The 20,193-nt window shown below is 42.4% G+C and overlaps 2 protein-coding genes across 2 annotated transcripts in view; one reads left to right on the top strand and one right to left on the bottom strand.

The window, feature by feature from the left end:
- BRCA2 (breast cancer 2, early onset) overlaps window positions 1-5,960 on the top strand; it is a 35,088-nt gene extending 29,128 nt beyond the window's left edge. The window contains 8 exon segments of the mRNA XM_009998350.1: window positions 546-667; window positions 1,167-1,368; window positions 1,556-1,722; window positions 1,806-1,941; window positions 2,610-2,866; window positions 3,859-4,008; window positions 5,318-5,887; window positions 5,889-5,960. Of these exon segments, the coding sequence (XP_009996652.1) occupies window positions 546-667; window positions 1,167-1,368; window positions 1,556-1,722; window positions 1,806-1,941; window positions 2,610-2,866; window positions 3,859-4,008; window positions 5,318-5,887; window positions 5,889-5,960 (1,676 nt within the window).
- Window positions 5,961-8,759: 2,799 nt separating this feature from the next.
- N4BP2L1 (NEDD4 binding protein 2-like 1) lies at window positions 8,760-16,931 on the bottom strand. Its single transcript, XM_009998375.1, has 6 exons — window positions 16,767-16,931; window positions 15,932-15,978; window positions 13,154-13,278; window positions 12,308-12,396; window positions 11,027-11,103; window positions 8,760-8,985 (listed from the first exon to the last, which is right to left on the bottom strand). The coding sequence occupies exons 1-6, from the start codon at window positions 16,929-16,931 to the stop codon at window positions 8,760-8,762; spliced, it is 729 nt and encodes a 242-aa protein (XP_009996677.1).
- Window positions 16,932-20,193: the final 3,262 nt, after the last annotated feature.

Here is a 20,193-nt window from a genome sequence, read left to right as displayed (position 1 = left end):
GTTACCTCATTGTGGTGTTTTTTGTTTGACTGATAAAGTTGTCTGTGCTGGAGTCTTACTACCCTAAAGGAATTCATCAAAATGATAGCAGCCAAATGACTTACTAAGAAGAGGATAATAGCTTAATGTAATAAAGTTAACTTTAGCTTTGTGTGCAGGCCTGGCAGGTCCTAGATCTTGGTATCTTTGAGACTTTTCTGCCTTTTTGCTGTATGAGAGGAAGAGGAAGTGACAGACATACAGAAAATAAGTCAAGTATTGAAGTTTCATGGAAGCCCATCAAATCTCCCACCCTCTCCTAAGTGCAGACACTGATGCTGGCTTCCTCAAAGTTTGTATAATATTCTAATCGATGTTGTATTTAAACAAATGAGATATTTTAATTTTTCTACTTATACAAACACACACTTATATTGGTTCCTATATAGAAGTGGTTTGTATTTTTATTCTGGCAAGGCCTAAGCACAACCTTGCTTCTTAGGTAATTATTTCTTTTTTCACTTTTAAAGTCTCGCTGTACTCAACATAATGACTTTTTCTAACAGAGGCAACCAGCAGAAGAACACTGAGATCACACATAGTCACAAGACAGCAAATTCATAATTTGCAAGATGGTGCAGAACTTTATGAAGCAATTCAGAATGCATCTGATCCTGACTATATGGAGGTAACTGTGAGTCCTACTGGGCTAGTTTTGAAATGCCTGTGGAATCATTTACAACTTAGTACCTCCTGCTAAAATCAGCTATTAAATTACTATTTATTTTGCTACCTTTTGAGATATGATCTGTGACTTTGAGAAAATGTTATGCGTCTCTGTGGTGCTACATGTAACAGTGCTACATGTAAAGGTATCTGGACCTTGAAGACTTAGTTGGAAAGGCAACACTCCTGGTGCATTTTGGGGTAAATCACTGTGTCAGCTCAGAGGTCACACAGGAACTGTGTGTCGTGTAAGCCTTAGACAGCAGAGCACCAGAGCTGAGTGCCCGTGAAGACTGGTTACTCCCATTGTGTTAACGTACGCTACCAGGACTTGAAGTGAGGTATCAGTTGAACACTAAATTGCTTGTAACACTTTTAAGAAAGAGGCTGTCTAAAAGTCTTGACAGGATTTTTTAAAAATTAATTTAAAAGATACTGAATGGATTTTCTCTGGGTTACAGGGATACCTCAATGAAGACCAATTAAAAGCTTTGAATGCACACAGGCAGTTGATGAATGATAAAAAGAAAACTCAAATACAGGAAGAATTCAAGAAGGCTTTGGAGTCAGCAGAACAGGAAGAAAATGGTTGTTCCAAAAGAGATGTGTCTACTGTATGGAAGTTGTGTGTGGTAGACTACAGAAAGCAGGAAAAACATAGAGGTTAGTATTTGGAAAATCATAAATAGCTTATTTGAACATGGAAACTGGCCAACATAGCAGACAGATTTGAAGAGCTTCCCAAGAGCTTGCATATTAATATTTCCTGTTTTATTTGGGTGGGAGGGGGTGTTGTGTCTTCATTCAAATTAACATTGCACAGCTAATAGATCTTAATCTTAATTGCTAGGAGTGATACTGAGTGTCTGGCGGCCGCTGCTGGAGGTGTGTTCGTTGCTGAAGGAAGGTGGTCGGTACCGGATCTATCAGCTGTCAACATCACAGTCCAAGGGAAGATCAGACTCAACTAACATACAATTAACAGCAACAAAGAAAACTCAGTATCTACAACTATCAGTAAGTGCTTTAACTGCATTAAGATGTATCATTAAAACATTACAGTTTATATAAGTAAAAACTTACATTTTGTGTTTTTCCAGGTATCGCAGGAGATGCTGGTACAGATTTACTTTCCACGAAGGGCTCTAAAATTCACCAGTTTGTCAGATCCTTCTTTTCAGCCACCGTGTGCTGAAGTTGATTTAGCTGGAGTAGTTGTTTCTGTTAGCAGAACAGGTATGTTGTGGATCACATTCATGTCCTCCCACTGCATAAGCACTATTTTTTTTATTTATTTCAGAAGTCAAAATAATTTTGGTGTTGAACCTGCATCTCAGGCCTGTGAAAACCTGCTGATAGAGCCCATCGCCATGATATGCTGGCAGATACTTCTGTTCACCTAAAGAAACACTGTCTTCACTTACTAGCTCAGGAGGATTGTAGTGAGGGAGCTTCTAAGCTCAAGCAAAGCTCTTTTTAAGTTTTGCCATAAGGGATGACTGTAAGTTCTCACATCTGTGTTCAGCATCTGCAGAAGTAGCATCCTGCATGTATGGGAGCTCCCTCTTTTGTGTACAGTGCCATGGAATGAGTAGAACTGAGGCACTGGAGCTCATGGATAGGGACAGGTGGATAATCTGCTGAAAAATAGAAAGCACAATAGGGGTATTATTTTTAAGCACTGGAACACAGACTTAGAGTTGTTTTCTGTAATCACAAGGGGGATAGTGTAGAATATGAATGAAGCATCAAACATTGTTACGTTGCAGGTGGGCATGTTGTATTTGTCAGTTCTTTTTCAAGAGGTGTATGACTTCTTTATAGATAAAAATTGCAGTATTTGCAGTATTTAGACCTTTACTTAAAGGTTGAAGATTTAATTCAGACTTTTTTCTTGCTTTTAGGTTTCACTACTACAGTGTACTTATCTGATGAAAGCTGTAATTTGGTGGCAGTAAAGATCTGGACAGATCTCAGACACTTTGCTATCGAAGATGTCGTTGTCCCCCATTCCTTCATTTCTGCAAGCAACCTTCAGTGGCAATCTGAATTCAGGTCAGGAATTCCTGTGCTCCTGGCTGGAGATCTTTCTGTATTCTCAGCCAGCCCAAAGGAAAACTATCTCCAAGAGAAGGTTAATGAACTGAGAAGTTCTATAGAGGTAAATCTGTAGATTTTTATTTCTATGGTTAATTTTAGTTACTGCTGTGTTACATTCTTCACCAAAACGTCTGCTAGTACTAATAAATCTTAAGAACAAGTAATGCACCTAATGTTGAATTTGAGGGGATTTTCTGGGAGCTGGAGTAGGATGTTAATGCACTTTTCCTGGAGAACTCTACATATCACCTGTTGAATGTATTTTGATTTTTTTATATTTTTTTTCATTCAGCTCAGCTGCCACTGTCTTTAGGATGTACCAAAGAATCACAGAATGTCTTGGTTTGGAAGGGATCTCTAAAGTCCAACCCCCTAAAATAAGCAGAGACATCTCACTCTAGAACTGATTGCTCAGAGCCCCATGAAGCCTGACCTTGAATGTCTCAGGATGGGGCCTCTACCACCTGTGGTGGCAACCTCTTTCAGTGATCCACCACCCTCGTATTAAAGAACTTTTTCCTCATGTCCAGCCTAAATCTACCCTTCTCTAGCTTGAAACCATTACCCCTTGTCCTATTGTTACATGCCCCAGTGAACAGGTCTTTGCCAGCCTTCTTACAGGTTCATTTCAGGTATTAGAGGTATTGAATCTTACACCTGTCAGCAGAGAATCTGTCTTGGAGCCTTCTAAAAGTTGAAATTTGCTGTCTTGCTCAGTTGAATATACTCAGCATGGAATTGTTTTCATCTATTTATTATTTCAATTTTCTATCTGTGCTAAATAACATGTCCTGGTCACGCAGACTCACTTCTTACTGAACAATAAGTATTAATACAAAAGGATATTTTTCTTGTTAACAATAAAAGGAAGGTATGGTGTTTCCCTCCATGAAAAGTGCAGCAGTCTTTTAAATTGTTGGTTTGATAAAAAGTAAGTTTCTAGTGGGATTAGGAAGAGACAAAGTCCTAAATACTTTGCTTGTGAGCTTATAGTACTTACTTACACAATTTGAAAAAGAGCTACTCTGAACTGTGAACTGTTCTTCTTTATAGAACGTGGCCTCCTTTTGCTCTGATGCAGAAAGTAAATTGATGAATTTGCTACGAAGAAGTCTCTCACTCACACCGAGTTTAACTAAAAGATGTGCCTTGGAATGTCCCTCTTCCTGCAATTCAAGCCTGTATGCAGAGAACAAAAGCTTGGTAAGCTTCTGATCATTAATATTGTGTTAGTACCAACAGTACATACAATAAGGATATAAGTAGTTTTTATACTGATGGCTGTGGTAAAATGTCTCACTTCTCAGCCCACTCCATAGGTTCTCTTCAGGACAATGCAAACTGACTAGAAGCTTCCTTTGTGTGTGCATTTAGGACTGTTCCCCAGGGGGAACTGAGACTGTTCTTCCTCCAAGCAGTACAGAAAAACCTTCCCTTGTGGCCTGTGTTTTCACAATATACATTAAATATTAGGAATTTTAAATTAGTACCATTAATCAACATTTCCCTATGGATGATTTATGACTTCCTTGGTCCACTTGTGAAGATTATCTGATATGGGTGTCACTGGAAGGAAAATTCTTGATCTGTAAAGTTTTACTTCATCTTCAGTTCCTACCTTTGTTAGAACTTTGGCCTCCTGGTATTTTATTTTTTTTCCCTAGATATTTTTCACTATTTCCAGGATTTAAAAGGGAAGAGGCATCACCTAGTAAATATTCACGTTTTATAGCAATCTTGACAAAACTTGAGTTAAATACCACTCAAGTTTCCCATGAAGGCTGCTGGTGGCCACTTGTTCCTGATCTAGAGTACTGAGCACAGTCAGAATAAGCTTTTTTTTTTTTTTTTTTTCTGCCCCTGGTTATGAGAGAGATAGAAACACCCTGAATGTGAGCTCAGTTCCTGGGGACTAAATTTAAGGCATCCTTTTTCACTTCAGAGGGAGTGCTAATACTAAATTCTGAAGGTTTGGTTTAAAACAATGAGACATTAAAGGTATTTTCAAGTTAAGCATGTGTTTGAATTATTTTTTGTGGAACATCTACCTTGTGTATATTGTTATCCTCCAGTTTTTGGGTCTGTATTCTATCACTTATTTCTTCTTCTTTTTTTTTTTTTTTTTCCCCTTGTTTTTCCTATGTAACAACTTGCTGAGGACATACCTGGTACAGCAAAGGACTTAACTACTTTTTCTGAGTGCTTTGATTTCTTACCACCTGGCACAAAAAAGTTCCCATACACTTCACTTGTCAGAAACAGCATAAAAATGTGCTGTTTATTGTACCTGTAAGCAGTGATTTATCAAGCATCAATACTTGCAAGAATAGTATTAGTCACCATCAGAAAATATAAAACTGAAGTTAATTGGATGTGAATGGTGATATAGCATTTTTTAATCAGTTTTTTGTTGGTTTTGTTTTTTTTCTTCCATCTGTTGTGTGGAAATTATTGAGGAGGCTAATGGAATAGGACATTCTATTCAACATAAAATGTGTTTCTTTTAAACCAGATCTCTTCTTCTAAAACTGAAGTAAAGCATCTGACCCCTCTGTCAACTAGCACACCAAACAGGAAATTTTCTGCACAAGGGTCAGCAAAAACACTATCATCTGCTACAATTAATGAAGACCATCCCAGAAACAGCAAAAAGAGAAAGGCAATGGACTTCCTCAGTTGCATACCTGCCCCCCCCCCACTCACACCAATTTGTTCCAGCATTTCTCCATCTTTAAAAAAAGCTTTTCAGCCACCACGAAGTTTGGGTTTACAGCACAGCAAGTCATCAAAAGAAACAAATCAGAATACTGGTCGTGTCACCCCCTGCAGAAAACTGAGACATGCTGTCCATCTTCCTGAGAATGACCTGATTGCTGATGAAGAACTTGCAATGATTAACACACAAGCGCTCATTAATAATTTACCAGAAGAAAAGAAGATTGATTATGCAAATGAGAACAGCAGTACAATTGCTGCTAATGTATCTGATGATCCTTCACTCAAAAATAGCTCCAGGTCTACTGGGGGAGCAAATAACTCACCAAAAAGCAGTTCTGAAGTATCTGAGACTCTTTAAAAAGACCCCAAAGGAGCCTGAGGACTTGGTACCAGCCCACAGAATGCTAGAAAGACAAAAACACCAAAAATGCTACTAAATGCACATGTACAGTATTGTATATATTTCAAATTCAATTTATTTTTACACTTTGTACATTAAATCCTGATTGTGTTTAATAAATCTATATTACAAAAACAACGACTCGTGGAATGACATTTCATCTGCAAAATAATTTGGACTTGAGTAATTATACATTTCTCACACAGACACGTGTTGTACAATCACATCAGTGTGGCTGAAGCTTGGATGACATTTTACAAGCCATTGCTCTTATTCTGATGTATTCCTAAATTACAGCAGGATCTTTGCTTCAGTCTAAAGCAATCACTTTTGTTACCCTCTGGAATATTAGAATGGTTGCTTGGCTGTCAGAAGTAATACAGGGCAGAATAATCAATTCTTGGTAAGTTTATTGTTCCCAAACATTACATGTTAATTCTGAAATATTGCTCTGTAATTCTGCCATAGTTCTTGTACTTTCCCCCTCAAACTTCCCACATAGAGCTGAAAGTTTTAGAGAACAGCTGTGATTATTTGATTTGTAGCAAAATGCCACACGAAGGTATTAGAGAAAGATGCTTGGTCAGTGTTTCCAAGCCAGTCCTTAAAGAAGCACTTGAGGCCTCTGTGCCTGGCAAGGTCATGGAGCGGATCCTCTTGGAAAGTCTGCTAAGGCAAAAAAATAGAGGTGACTGGTGACAGCCAACATGGTTTCACTAAGGGCAAGTGATCTAGTGGCAGGGTTCCCTGCTCATGGCAGGGGGGGGTGGAACTTGATGATCTTGGAGGTCCCTTCCAACCTTAATGATTCTATGATTCTAGGCCACAGCATCATGTAAGATAATCAGCTCTTTGATTTCATCACAAAATCTTTTTGCCAGGAGTGAGTAAGTATGTGAATTCATTACTTGCCTCAACAGGTAAAACTTCTCAGAATTGAAATTTCTCTATTGGAGAGAGAAACAGCCCTGGCAAGACCAGCTGCCAACTCCACAATTTAGATTGTTGTCAGGCTGCCCCTTGCTCTGCTGTTTCCCACCAGGCACAGGTCAAAAGGGGGAGAATATTTGAGAACTAAGACTTCCAGCTTCCCACTTGGCAACCCTTCAGGGGTCCTAGGTCATTCAGTTGACTTCAGTGCTGATCTGGGGATGGCTCCAGACACCAAACTGGACATTGTAGCCAGACTGGAGAACTGTACTGGGCTGGCACAAGCTTGCTGGCAGCTCTGTATTCTGTGGAAAACTGCAGGGCTGGGATCCTCAGGCCCCATGTACAGTGATGATGATGCTTCATTAAATACAGCTTAAGTAGAAAATGCACTTCATATCAAAGATCTGCTGTGGCCTGAAGACAGCTTAGCCTTTGCCCAGAAGCAGCATAATCCTTTATACCTCTTGTTTGCTCAATGGCTAGATGAACAGCAGCTACACTTAGCAGTAGAAAATGGAGAGAGCTCATATCAGAGGCTAAGTAACTCACTACTGCCCTGGTCTGTGAGCACTGCCTAATAATCCACACCCACTTAAAAAAAAATAAAAAAAAATAAAAAATTGCAATCACAAACACTGAGGTTTAGAAATATTTGATGAAGCTTCTTGGTAAGGACACCAGCAGCAGAATGTAAAAATACAGCCAGAACTACTGCAGGGTAGCTGCTTTTCTCACCCATCCATTGGTCAGTGGCTCATCAGCACTTGGTGGTGGATGGAGCTGATTTCTTCCTTCACAAGAACTTTGTTTTTTCTTCTTTCTGAAGTGATGATTTTTGTACTTGAGTTCATTTGCATATTTGGTAGCCTTGTGTTTCAGCTATTCAGAGATGCTCCTGTAGCCCTGCTCTTGCTTAAAGATTAACAAGCACCAGCCTAACACCAATGTTTCTTTTCAGGAGCTTTGTCTGGTGATCAGTTGAATTCCTATGTCTTGGCAAGCTGCAGTGCTGTTTGGTGTGTTTCACCTCCAAGCTGGAGAAGCTGTTTGGCTGTGCTACAGCTAAGGTAAGACCAGCATGAATCCAGAGGGCAGAGGTGTAGGTAGGAAACAGCACTAAATCTTGCTACAATCTGTTAAGGCTGCCACTTTCACCATCCACTTCTCCTCTCTTAAAAATAGCAGTAATGCTCTAAGCAAGAGGGAGTGGGAAGATACAGAAGGTTCAGATTTAAAGCTGCAGTGCTGTTTGGTGTGTTTCACCTCCAAGCTGGAGAAGCTGTTTGGCTGTGCTACAGCTAAGGTAAGACCAGCATGAATCCAGAGGGCAGAGGTGTAGGTAGGAAACAGCACTAAATCTTGCTACAATCTGTTAAGGCTGCCACTTTCACCATCCACTTCTCTCTTAAAAATAGCAGTAATGCTCTAAGCAAGAGGGAGTGGGAAGATACAGAAGGTTATACAGATTTAAAGTATTAAAATGTCAAGAAATGACAACTGTGTGAAGAAGGAATTGGCCCAGCGTGGCCTGTAGGAAAGTAAGAATTTAGAAATATTTTTTGTTACCTGATAGTGACAGAGCATGATGCTGAAAACAAACAAAAAAACAAACAAAACCAAAAATCATGTGGCACAGCCAGGAAATTTCAACATAAGCTTGAATGGATTTTCATAGAAGAAGAATGAGAGGGAATACAGTTTGTACTGGGGAGACTGGTCTTCATTCTGTCATTTAGAGCTGTGAGCTCATAATCCAGTGACATTTGAAGACTTGTAAGAAATACAAGCAATTTAGAAGTATAGTAGAAAAATGCAAGAATAAAAAACAGTTTAGGAAAACAGTATGTAAAACCTAGGCACTTTTACACCCTGATAATTAAAATGCACTGAGGAATCCGCCTCTTCATTGAAACGACACGTTTGGATGTGCCCTGCGAGGTCGTCTGTTTGAGAAGGCTGCAGGGTGGTTGGAACAGGCACCCGTGCTATAAGCTGCATTTGGTCCACTAGAGCTTCTCTCATCTCTGCTTGGTTTTTCAGACTGAAGAACACTGTGGAAAGTGACGTTGTGCTCATACTGTTCTTTCATCCGTTGTATCTTTTCTCGAGGGACGTGATGAGTGTTTCTTCTGCAGAGTTAACATTAACAGAAAATACAAGTATTTAGCTGCCCATGCACTAAGGTTACCTTAAGCTTGTTAAGGTTCCTGATAATTCAGGAAACCCAGTTCATGTTCTTGTGGATCTATTTCTAGCTCTTTTTCTGCCAAATTGTTACTCACTCCCACCTACTTAAAAATACTTTTGTGGCTGCTGAAATATGTAATGCAAGTATTTTTGTGGGCAGCCAGGACATAACACGTTAGACATGCTTTGAAATGTAGGCCAGGTAAGAAAGAGCTGTGTAGAAGACCTGTGTATTATTTCACATGGGGTTTAGTGCTAATGGCTTGTTGGCCTCAGGCTAAAGTTAGAGCTTTTACAAATCTGGAGAAAGGCAGACAAGGGCTGTAGATAGCCCAGCCATTGGCTCATCAGCAACAAGCAGAGAGGTCAAAACCTGCTGTTGCTTTGTCTGAGCACATGTGGGTAAAAAAATCATACCTGATGTGGCTTATGCTCCAGGGCAGATTTGTAAATGATGGCACTTCTGAGAGGGAGCAGAATGGGATGCTCAGACATGCAGAGCTTTCTGCATAGACCAAAAAGGCTGCAATCTCTCAACACTTCAGTGGGAATTGTTTTTTTCCACCAGGGATTTATGCGTCTCTGCAAATTCTGAATATCTTTGGTTTTGTCATGTAGCTCTATTAGGCACCATTAATCATATAGAATCCAAGTTTGTCCTGCATCCGTATTTTCAAAGCCTTGTGGTGTGTGCAACTCCTGTGTCACCCCACGTGTGTTTTTCCCTGGTGGAATTGAGGTGGCATAAGGCAGCAGGCTGCCAGCTTCAGTGTCCCACTGTGAAGCAGACACAAGGTCCTCCAGCAGCCACCTCTGCAGCCTGTGCCTGGGACCAGCAACCAGCACAAACCATATTGCCAGTAAAAACACCATGTGGAACCAGAACAGGAGCAACCTTCAGCTGTCCCTGGATCATTTGCCAAAGAGCTTCTCCAGCCTGTGGGTATCTGAATTAGCTTCACAGTGCTACTGTAAAAAGCCAACTTGTTTCAAATTATTCTTTATTAAAAAAGCAAGTTCCTGAGTAGTTTGGCTGATAGTGAACAATCCTGAGTAAAACCTGCCTCTGCAGTGATGTCCTACAAGGGGCTCCCAGCTGCTGCTGGTGAAGCAGGAGCTGACACTTGCAGTTGACAAGGCTGTCAGTGTCCTGATGTCTGCCTTCAGCCCCAAGCCCTCAGCTGCCATCTGCCATGTCCTGCCTCACCCTGAAGGCACAAGCACCCTGAGCCAGGTACCTCTGCCATTTGTCACATGGGACAAAAGGAGCAGCACTGATTTTTAGCTAGAGATCCTTGCTGGTACAAACCGATCAGTTGAAACAAAGTACCCATCCCCTGTTTTCATGTGATAACAAATTAGTTGGCACGTGTTGGCTTCTGGATCCAGTACATTCCCTGTAATGTACTTTACATCAGGTTGGTTAAAGGTTGGGAAATTAGCCTGCATGGATTATTTTATTTATATAAGCTTGCATCCAACAGCCAAACTAAGATGCTTAAGAGCCTCCACATTATGCAGAGCTGAGAAGCTCATGGTATCCCTTCTGTGTGAAGATCCTTGGCCACACAGTGTAGCATCCACCACTGCACGGCAGTACATGTTATAGATATTTTGAAGAACAGACATCTGAATATTTTCTGTAGTGCTCAGACATGTTTTGTGCCAAGAGACAGTGCTGCCTAAAATACAGAATGAAAATGTTGGGTTCCCACTACAAGAAGCTTGCAGTATAAGTACACATTTCGGGGGGGGAGGTGTTACTTTTTCTACTGCCTGAATCACTTCAACACAGTCAGGCTCTTTCAGGGCTAAAATCACTGCAGACCAGGTTCTGAGTGATAGAAATTTCCACAACAATCCTTCTGCTGTCATTTCCTAGGTTACTTTTTAGGGCAGAAGCAGAGGAAGAAGGCTGGCCTTTCTCACAGCACAGCAATGAAATGAGAAGCTGTCTGCTGGATAAAAGTGAAAAAGTTGTACCTCGTCAGCTCCCGAACATTGAACTTCCAGGGTGTATCTGGTTCTTGGAATGCAACTTCATATCTATTTTCACGTGCCTGAAGAAGTACACAGAAGCTTTAGATGTATGGCTGCCATGTATGGTCCTCCAGACCCTCTGAGATTTTATCTAAGAGATTTATCGTATGTGCCAGGAGCCAGAAAGAGGAAGATAACCATGTCTGCCATCAAGGTGCTGGTCTGACTCCCAGATGGTTCCTCTCCTTCTACATCAAAGATTTTGGGTCTCCCAGCAAAACTTGCCTCATGATTGTCCCCAGGCCCTGTCCCCCACAGCAATGGCATCCTGGCACTTGTACTCCCTGGAAACCACAGGTGGTTCAAGAGCCACAAGTTGACCACACCAATCTAGAGCTTCTGGGAATCTGAGGTCAACAACCAACAGTCATGCTACTTCCAACCACTGAGTCTGTAGGCCTCAATTATTTACATGTAAATAAATATATTTGTGCTTTATGCAGATACGCAAACACATACATATATATATATATTTAATACAATTATCGATTGCTTTTGAGTTTCAACTTGAAGAAAAGGAGGCAGGGGAAGCTGTTGACCCTTGTCCACCTGGCTGTCCTCTCTCACTTGCCTCCTAGTCACCCAGAAGCATTCACAACTGCTGCTGGAGTGGCACCTCCAGGCTTTGCAGCACCACTATTAATTCCTGCCTCGTTTGTGCTCTCATAAAAGCAGAGTCAAATGTCTTACCTGACAAGACCATAACTCACAAACTTATAGCTGTGCACAAACATGATTGTAATGTTAGCAGACAGGCCATATTATGAAACTGTACTAAAAAACTGCCATCTCTGCCAGAACTCCCAACAAGAGATACCAATGCATCTTTGAAGATGGTTTATGGTGTATTTTTTACAGGTCATAAACTAAAATTTTAAGTGCTGTCTTGGTTTATTTGTCAACATACAGTTTGGGAACTGTTCAATTCATGTCACTGCTGGGGAAGGGGATGACATCCTGATCACCAAGAAGTTACAGAGCGACTTCAAAGACTGTTAATCTTTTCAAGTGATTTTGCCTTCACTGAGGTATTTATCTGACTAGATAAAACAACTTCACTGACACCTCCTCCCCTACTTCTTCACAGTATCAATCATTAACTATAGAGGACTAAGGGAAAATTGAAGTAATTATTTTTAGCCGTGCTAAGAACCATTTCACTCAGATCACCTCTTAAATGTCATAGCTGAGCACATAAAAGCAATAAATCAGAGCTTTCCCTACCATCATCACATAGGGCTTCATTTCCCAAGCATGGATGTTGGTATTGTCAATAATAACCGGGCTTTTCCCATTCTTCATTGCTTTGCGTGCTGTAATGTAACACATTGAGTAAAGCTATAATGTGTTAAATAACAGAAGGAGCCAGGTCTCAGTAGCCCCAAGGTGTCCTTTCTTACTAGTAGCATGCTTGGTTCCTCTCTAGCCTTGTCTTTGTAGCTGCCACCCAAATGTGAGCAGAGGTCAGTGCCCAGCAGGTGCTCTCCTGCAGGAGGTGACGCAGCCACTGGCTGTGCTCAGTAGTAAGATCTGAACCTCTCGTGGAACATACTTAGTGGCATCACAACACTAGGTATTTCCAACAGCTGAAAATGACTGTTATTTGCAAGAGATCCCTGTTACATGACCTCAAAGTATGTTTGTCATTGCTAGAAATGAGTTCAGAGCACAGCCACCATTCTCAAACTTAAGATTAGGTTTGCAAGTTTTCCTCCTGGCCATCACCTAAGAAGTTACAGTCTGCAGGATGCAGTGCAGAGCTGTGGTGAGCAGCTGCTGGGCTGGTATTTGCATGCCACCTGCTGTTACCAGCTTCAGCAGTGCTGTCTTACAGACTTTTTTTTTCACTTTCTAAAAACAACATCTCTCAATCACCAACATTTTTTAATTTATAAATTTCTCTAAGTCCAAAGAAATAAAATCAGAAGTGGCAAATGTATTTTTTTAATGGGTACCCCATGAACCACGGGTTATAATACCACTTGGAGACATTTTATTTTGGGGGCTGAGCTTAAAGACAGACTGAAAAGGGAAACTACTGGGCAAAACCCCTGGACTGATTTCAGTCACCTCTCTTTTGGTTCCATTTGTGCGCGTCCTCTAGCAAGTCAGGCTCAAACACATAGACACCATTTTCGATAAAGAAGTCATCAGTACTAAGAACCACAGCACTGGGAAAGTCACGTTTCAGTTGTCTGAAAGAAAAACAAACAAACAAGGAGATAAAAGAAGGATTAGTATGTGCTAACACACTTGCCTTTAACAGAGAACATTAAATCAAGAGCCGGGTGAATCCTCTGCAAATGGGCACCCTGCTTCGTTTTGAAAAATCCCAGCCTAAAGGAACTGAAAATATTGTAATGAGTAGAATGACACATATGAGGAAAGGAATGAAGCTTAAAGGTGTGACCTTGATTTCTTTAATCCAGCAGAGAAACCTACACTAGACTGCCAACATGGGAGTCTTTAATCATATCAATACATTCAGTTTTCTTTCTCAGTTATCTGAGAAGGTATGACTGTAGATACTAAAAAAACCCAAAACAACAAACGAACAAAAAAAACACCCCAAAACCAAAAAACCAAACACCAAAACTGCTAATCCCAAAGAAGTCAGTCTCAAAAGACTATTTGATCATGGCAGTTTTGCTACAGAGAGATTTTCGAAGACAACCAGGGGGAAATATTTATCATTTAGTGAATCATAGACTGGTTTGGGTTGGAAGGGACCTTAAAGATCACCTAGTTCCAACCTCCCTGCATGGGCAGGGACACCTCCCACTAGACCAGGTTGCTCAGAGCCCCATTCAACCTGGCTTTGAACACTTCCAGGGATAGGGCAGCCACAACTTCCCTGGGCAACCTGTTCCAGTGAAGATGGTCTATGTTACCATTAGTTTGTCTTACTTTTGGTTTTGGCTACAAAGCAGGTAGCCAAAACTTTTTAATTTGCAAACAAGTATCTAAGTGACTAGTTGATATTTCTTGTTATTTGTTGCAATTTCTTGTTATTTGTTGCAATGTTATGGTTCTTTCTGCTTCTCACTTGTCCTGCTTTTACTTAATCCTCTTGTAAAGTTGAGCCATTTTTCTTTTCAGCTTTTAAGCATGTTTTATAAACAAATCTGAATTGCCTGGACTGGCAGCCCCAAACGCAACAGGTCCATAAAAACAGTGCCCCGTGAGCACGAGACAATCTCCCTTCTCTTCCCACTGATGTGTGTCTCCCAGCCATGCTCATTTCGACCCAGGATGCCCAGTGACAGGCACTAGGAAGTGCTGGCTTATGTGGTGGTTTGAGTGCGAAGCTTTCCCCTGCCAATCCTCAGAAAGCATTTAAAAAAAAAATAAAAATCTTAATTCAGAATTGTGTTCCTATTTGTGTGTAATCCAGAATTATTTGTGTCAGTGCACAGAACTGAAGCAGGCGGGAATAGCCCACGGCATCATCTCACTGCTCTCTGCCTCCCTAAGGCTCAATATGTCGCTGGAAAAGAAAGTAAGGCCAATCCAGGAACCTTGTGGTGCTCAGACACGAATGCTGCTGCCCTGCTATCTCACACCACACATGGTCTCCAGTTTCTGGGACTCATTTCAGCTCCCCTGATAAAACACTTCTCTCCATCCCCATAAACTGCAAAATACTATTTCTCAATGCCTTATCTAATTGAGCAACAGTGAGGGAAAAGGTGCCTCAGGGTTATCAGCAAAAAACCAGACCCAGACTGAAAAGACTTAATTCTGTCCTCTCCAGCTCTGCTTTAACCATTTAGTTACCAATTTTTTATCCTCATCTGCCTACAAGCAGCAACTCTTCACTAGGGCTGCACATTGCACCCAGCTGGATAAAGGTTGGCTTCTGACTTTGTTCCACCTCCACTGTAACTTCTATCATCTGCTGATTAATTCATATTGCTTAGTGACAGCAACTGCCCCAGGGAGCAGAGAAGGATTGTGGACAGGCTGGCCAGGGCTGCTCCACAGGGCTGGGCTGGAGCTGATCAATCACGGTATCATGTCTTTACCACTGAGCTCCAAAGGGCTGTTTTAAGCACCTAATCACCACTGGGCAAACAGATCTAACAAGACTGTTAGGAATCAGCCAAACTATTTCTGCTTTAATTTTGGGCATTCTTATCATGAAAAGCATGGGAGCACCTAATGCTCACCTGGTTACTCCTCTGTTGATAAACTGACACATTCAGTTCTCACAGTAATTCAGCACCTCCCCTTTCCCACTTCGCAGTCTCTTCTCTAAGAAACTGACACTGCTAAAATATGATATGCACATAAAACTGTATATAATAATAAAAGATCTCAAGATTATTTTTTCTTGCTCATTGTTTCCTTTAAAATGTTCCCAGTCAGTGCAAATTTTAAGAATTTTCTTAGCATATATATTACTAAATTTTTTAATACATATGTGCAGACTTGCATGGGAGCTTTGATATTAACCCTTTAAGTGATTTGAATAGCATGTGATTAGCTATAAACTCTGCCTATTACCTGCATATCAGTGGTAATTAAAGATAAAACTTGTGTTTCAAAGGAGGAAAATTATGGTGTAAAATGTGCTAAGAACTATAAACTACTGTCACATCTGCTATATTGATACCAAACAAACTCCTACTAACAGCAACAGAAGAAAACATTAAGTGGGAAAAAGATGATGTTTTACCTTCTGCTTATTTTGCTGTTTTCAACTTCTAGAATTCTAAACCAACCAAATGGACACTAAAGTTTATGACCATTTTCTGTAAGCCCCTAATGCCCGTGAAGCTGACACAAATCCCATTCCTTCTGTTCCCTGTCACTCCAAAGGGCACCCAAACCTCTTCAGGAACTTACTTGAGAAATAAGTCTTCAATTATCTCTACAAAAGGACCACAAGTTGTCTCAGGGGACAGGGTTTACATAATCACATCAGGCTCCTAATCACTGCATGCAATGAAAACACCAATATTTCAGCAAAACACACAGCACCTAAGCAAAACAGGAGGACCTGTCACCGGTGTTATTAATTACTAAATTTTGAGCAGCAAAGAAAATTACCCATTAGATCAGTAGTAAATGCAAAGCACACTCAGGAGGACAAGAAAAATGAAGTCTCTTTGCAAGATCAAAGGGTACATACTAAGTATGTTGGCCTTGCAGCACTGCATTGTGATAAGCAGTATCTGTCACAGGCTCAGGATGAATTTGCCTACTTGGGGCATTTAATTGCAGAGCATTACAGCTCCCTATCTCACAGTAGATTGAAAATATGGTGTGCTTTGTCTCTTGCTAAAGAAAAGTTAGGTGCTGTTTCAGATAATAGGAAGGGTAAGAAAATAAGAAGTGAAAGGGGGATGTTCCCTTTGGTTGCCATAAATCTCCCCAACACTTTTTTTCCCCCTTCCCCAAGGCCAAGCAGATTCCCACCCTAGATACCGTATCTCGTTAGACTGGCTGATCCAGCTGGGAAAAAAAAAAAGCTTTCAGGTGCTTCTACTCTTCAGATCTGACGTAAAAGCAGCAAACTTCATGTGTCCACCAGCAAGGCCTGGGAACTGATTAAGCCCCCTGAAACACCAGGCTGGCAGAGGACATCGCTGTCTGCCCACACAAACCCCAGCGGTAGCCCCAGTAGCCCAGGTGCTTCTGATCTTGGCTAGTGTGGGTGTACACCCATCTGCTGCCTCACCTGCTCAGCTCTAGGGTGGCTGCTGTGACTACCAAAGGAGAATCTTTCTGTTGAAGATACAGCCATGTTTCTGTTTGACTGCAGCAGCACTGTGACAACTGCCTCAGGAAACAGACAGGTGGCTTTAGAGTCTTCTGTGCTATTCAGCTGAAGACCTGGTCCCATGATTTATCCAGGTTTTGTAGTTCTCTTTTTCCTAAAGAACATCTTAACTGCTTGCAAAGTAATTTCAGATTTTAACTGTATACACAGACAATGAAATAACTATTCAGGATTTCAACTAGCTGGATGCATTAGAGTACATGGGAGAAGTCTCCATGATCACTGGAGACAAAAACCATCCATAACTCTATTTCATAAGCTATCACATTTTTTTCCATCAGAAAATTGAAAATAGATGAACTTCTGATATTGATCCTGAAAAGCAGATTGGAAGGAACATTTCCAGTGCTCAGAAACTACCAGAATGGTGTGTCAAGCAGAACTTGGGGACAGTAAATTCTCAAGCTACTACCAATACAATGGAGGTCAGAATGTGTATGTGCTCACACTACCTTCAGCCACTTGCTCTGGTCACTCTTCCTATTACAAAGCATTCCTGTGGCACTTAAAAGCCTTTGGTTTCAGCAGAAAATCAGAAGTATGAGAACTGGAGCACATGCCCAGCACTATCAGTTGCCTGCTGTGTTCTAACAACTTGGAGTGCCCGGGGACTTTGCCCTGTGGAGCCAGGCCAGCCGATCCCTGTGCTGCTGGCAAAGCCCAGCCTGTGCCTCACCCAGGGGGGCTGGAGCAGGGCTGCATTTTGCAAAGCAACAGGCTGCACCTTGTGTTTGATAAACACATTCAGGAGAAACACCTGAAGCAGTTTCAAAGGTAAACGTTTACAGTGCATTGCTGCCTGGAAGGAGCTGCAGAGCTGAAGTCCATGAATCTGGTCATAGCAGCAGCTCTGCAGGGGGTGAGGGTGCTGGTGAGAGCAACAGGGCTGGCCCAGGGCTGGGTGGGGGGCAGGAGGAACTGGGCAAAAGCAGCAAAGAGAACTGGAGAAGGTACAGGTTACAACAAGCAGTGATGCCTCAGTGCCAGTGCATGTTTTTCTTCCTGTTCTAGACAAACACTTCTGTGCTTCATAAGGGCACACAAGAACAAACTTATTTTGGGTGATGGATCAAGAGCAGAGGCCAAAATGCTGCATGTTTGATTCTGCCCCTTGAGCAAAACTGCTAGGTGGAGGGTTACACGTTACCTGAGTTGTGCATCATTGCACTAACTTGCAGAAAAGCTGGAAATGCAGCCACTGTGCAATCACAAGTCTCTGGGGGAAGCAGGTATGAGCTTGTATGCAGCTCATCTGATTTTTAGAGTCATTTTTGGAAGCTATACTGCTATCTCAGATAATTGTTTTCTTAGAAGTTGCCCAGGTCTGATAATGAAATCTGTACTGTGGAGTCAGAGGTAATGCATTCAGGAGCAAGGGGTCACACATGCCTGCTGGTGGCTACTGGAGATGCAACCCCCAGCAAGTCCTCTTCTCCTACACCCTTCTGCTGGTGGTGCCTTAGGTGAACAGCTAGAGAGAGATGTCTAGGGTCACCTAAAATATGTGAATCAAGGAAGCCTGTTATCAACAGTGAAGGATCTGGAAAGGTTTGGAGATTGATGGTGCCTTGCTCTGCCTTGACTGTTAAATGCATCCCAGTTGGATCCTTTGCTGTCTTTACCAGAAACCAAAGACCAGACCTGAACTGGGCTGTACCAATGTCATGCTGCTCTGAGCTGGGGGAGCAGCCCAAATGGGGAAATCATTTTAACAGAGATGCTGTAACTTAATCTTGCAAAGCTGTGTCCAAACTGTGCTGATTGTGTGAGGAACTGAAAATGGACTTTTCTGATGGAGTTATCAGTGAGTTGCTGTGTCACCAGTGATAACATTCACAGTTTGTGACACTTCTGAGCACTGCAGAGATGTACAAGTTATAACAGAAATCCTGCCTGATCCGAAGAATGGCACATGAAAGCACCAGAAGAAACAGCAGAGCAAAGGCTAGAACAATGGCACACACTGATAACCACCTGGTTGACAGCAATAAAACTGGGAGGGGTGCTGTTTACAGCCCTGAAAGGCCAGTGGTCTGCTAAGGCCCAGCACGGATGCCTTGTTGCTGGAAGACCTGTGCTCTGAGAGTAGGAGGAAGGTGAGCAGGTCACACCAGCCTGTACACACTTTCCTTCTTTCCCTGGTTCCAACAGGGGGAGAGGTTGCAGCTGAAAAGACACCAAAAATGGGAAACTGGAAATAGTGGGCAAAAAATCCCATCTAAGACTCACGGAGAACCAAGTAAGCAAAATTTGGAGGCAGAAAGATGGCAGCAGAAACTGGTGGCTGTGAGACCACAGACTGGGCAAAACCCCACTCTGTCACTACCTACTAAGAGGAACACAGAAGAGAAAGTGAGGGTGGGACAGCTGAAAGTCCTTGTCCTCTCTGATTTTGGACACACCTGTGCACACATCTTGGTGCTTCAAGTATTTGGGTGTGACACTGTCAGCGAATACCCACAGTCTGGTATTTCTCAGCTCTCAGTGCCACCTACTCTCCATCGAAAGAGGAACATTCCCTGCCTTGTTATTCCCCTTGGGTGAGGAACCCGTGCTGGAATCACCAGCTGGCTCTGCTCTGAAAAGGGGCAGCATGAAGCTGGGTTAAGCTACAGGTTCCTCATTTCAGCACGGTCCTCCCTGTCACACTGGGCTTCTGCAAAACCAGGTTCTGCAGTGAACAGCCAGATGCTGTGTTTTACTGACACCTAAAATAAATCCCTCCCTAAAGAGGTCCAAGTGCAAGTCCCTTCTCCTTCAGAGGGGTTTGGCTCTTCCCATGGCACAAGAACAATTTAATCAACACAGATCAAAGAAGAGCTGTAAAAACAGGCAGGGAGTATCACACCAACCGCAGCACTGTCTCCCAGTGCTCCCCTCGGGCTTTCCCCACCTATTTCTAACCAGCCTTGGAGCTGTCAGAGAGCGGCACGGCCTCCTTTGCCCTTTTTGAGCACCCCTACAGCTCTGACCAGAACATCACGAAAACACAGGCCAGAGCTGCCGTCGGGTTTCACAGCCAGGGAGGGGAAGCGCTTCCCCGTATTTGTGACTAACCACAAAAACAAAACGTCACCAGTCTGGAGCTTTTTAAAGAAGAAACAACAACTACCGCGGCTCGGATGGTCAGTCACCTCACCGCAAGCACCCTCGGGCGCTGCCGGCCCCGCAGCGGTGACAGCCCCGCCCGGCGCTGGGGAGAGGGGGGTCCCGAGCGCTGTGCCCCGCGGGTTCCGCCTCCCTCCCCAGCCAGAAAACCTGCTCTGGAGCGGCGTCTCGGCCTTTGTCAGAGCGGTTTGTTGGCAGCGAGAGCTCCGGCTCCCCC

This window comes from Chaetura pelagica, unplaced genomic scaffold (genome assembly GCF_000747805.2).
Source record: "Chaetura pelagica isolate M959 unplaced genomic scaffold, ChaPel_1.0 scaffold105, whole genome shotgun sequence".
Classification (NCBI taxonomy): Eukaryota; Metazoa; Chordata; class Aves; order Apodiformes; family Apodidae; genus Chaetura; species Chaetura pelagica.
Note: the sequence above shows the minus strand (reverse complement) of the source record. Positions and strands in the feature narration are given on the sequence as shown.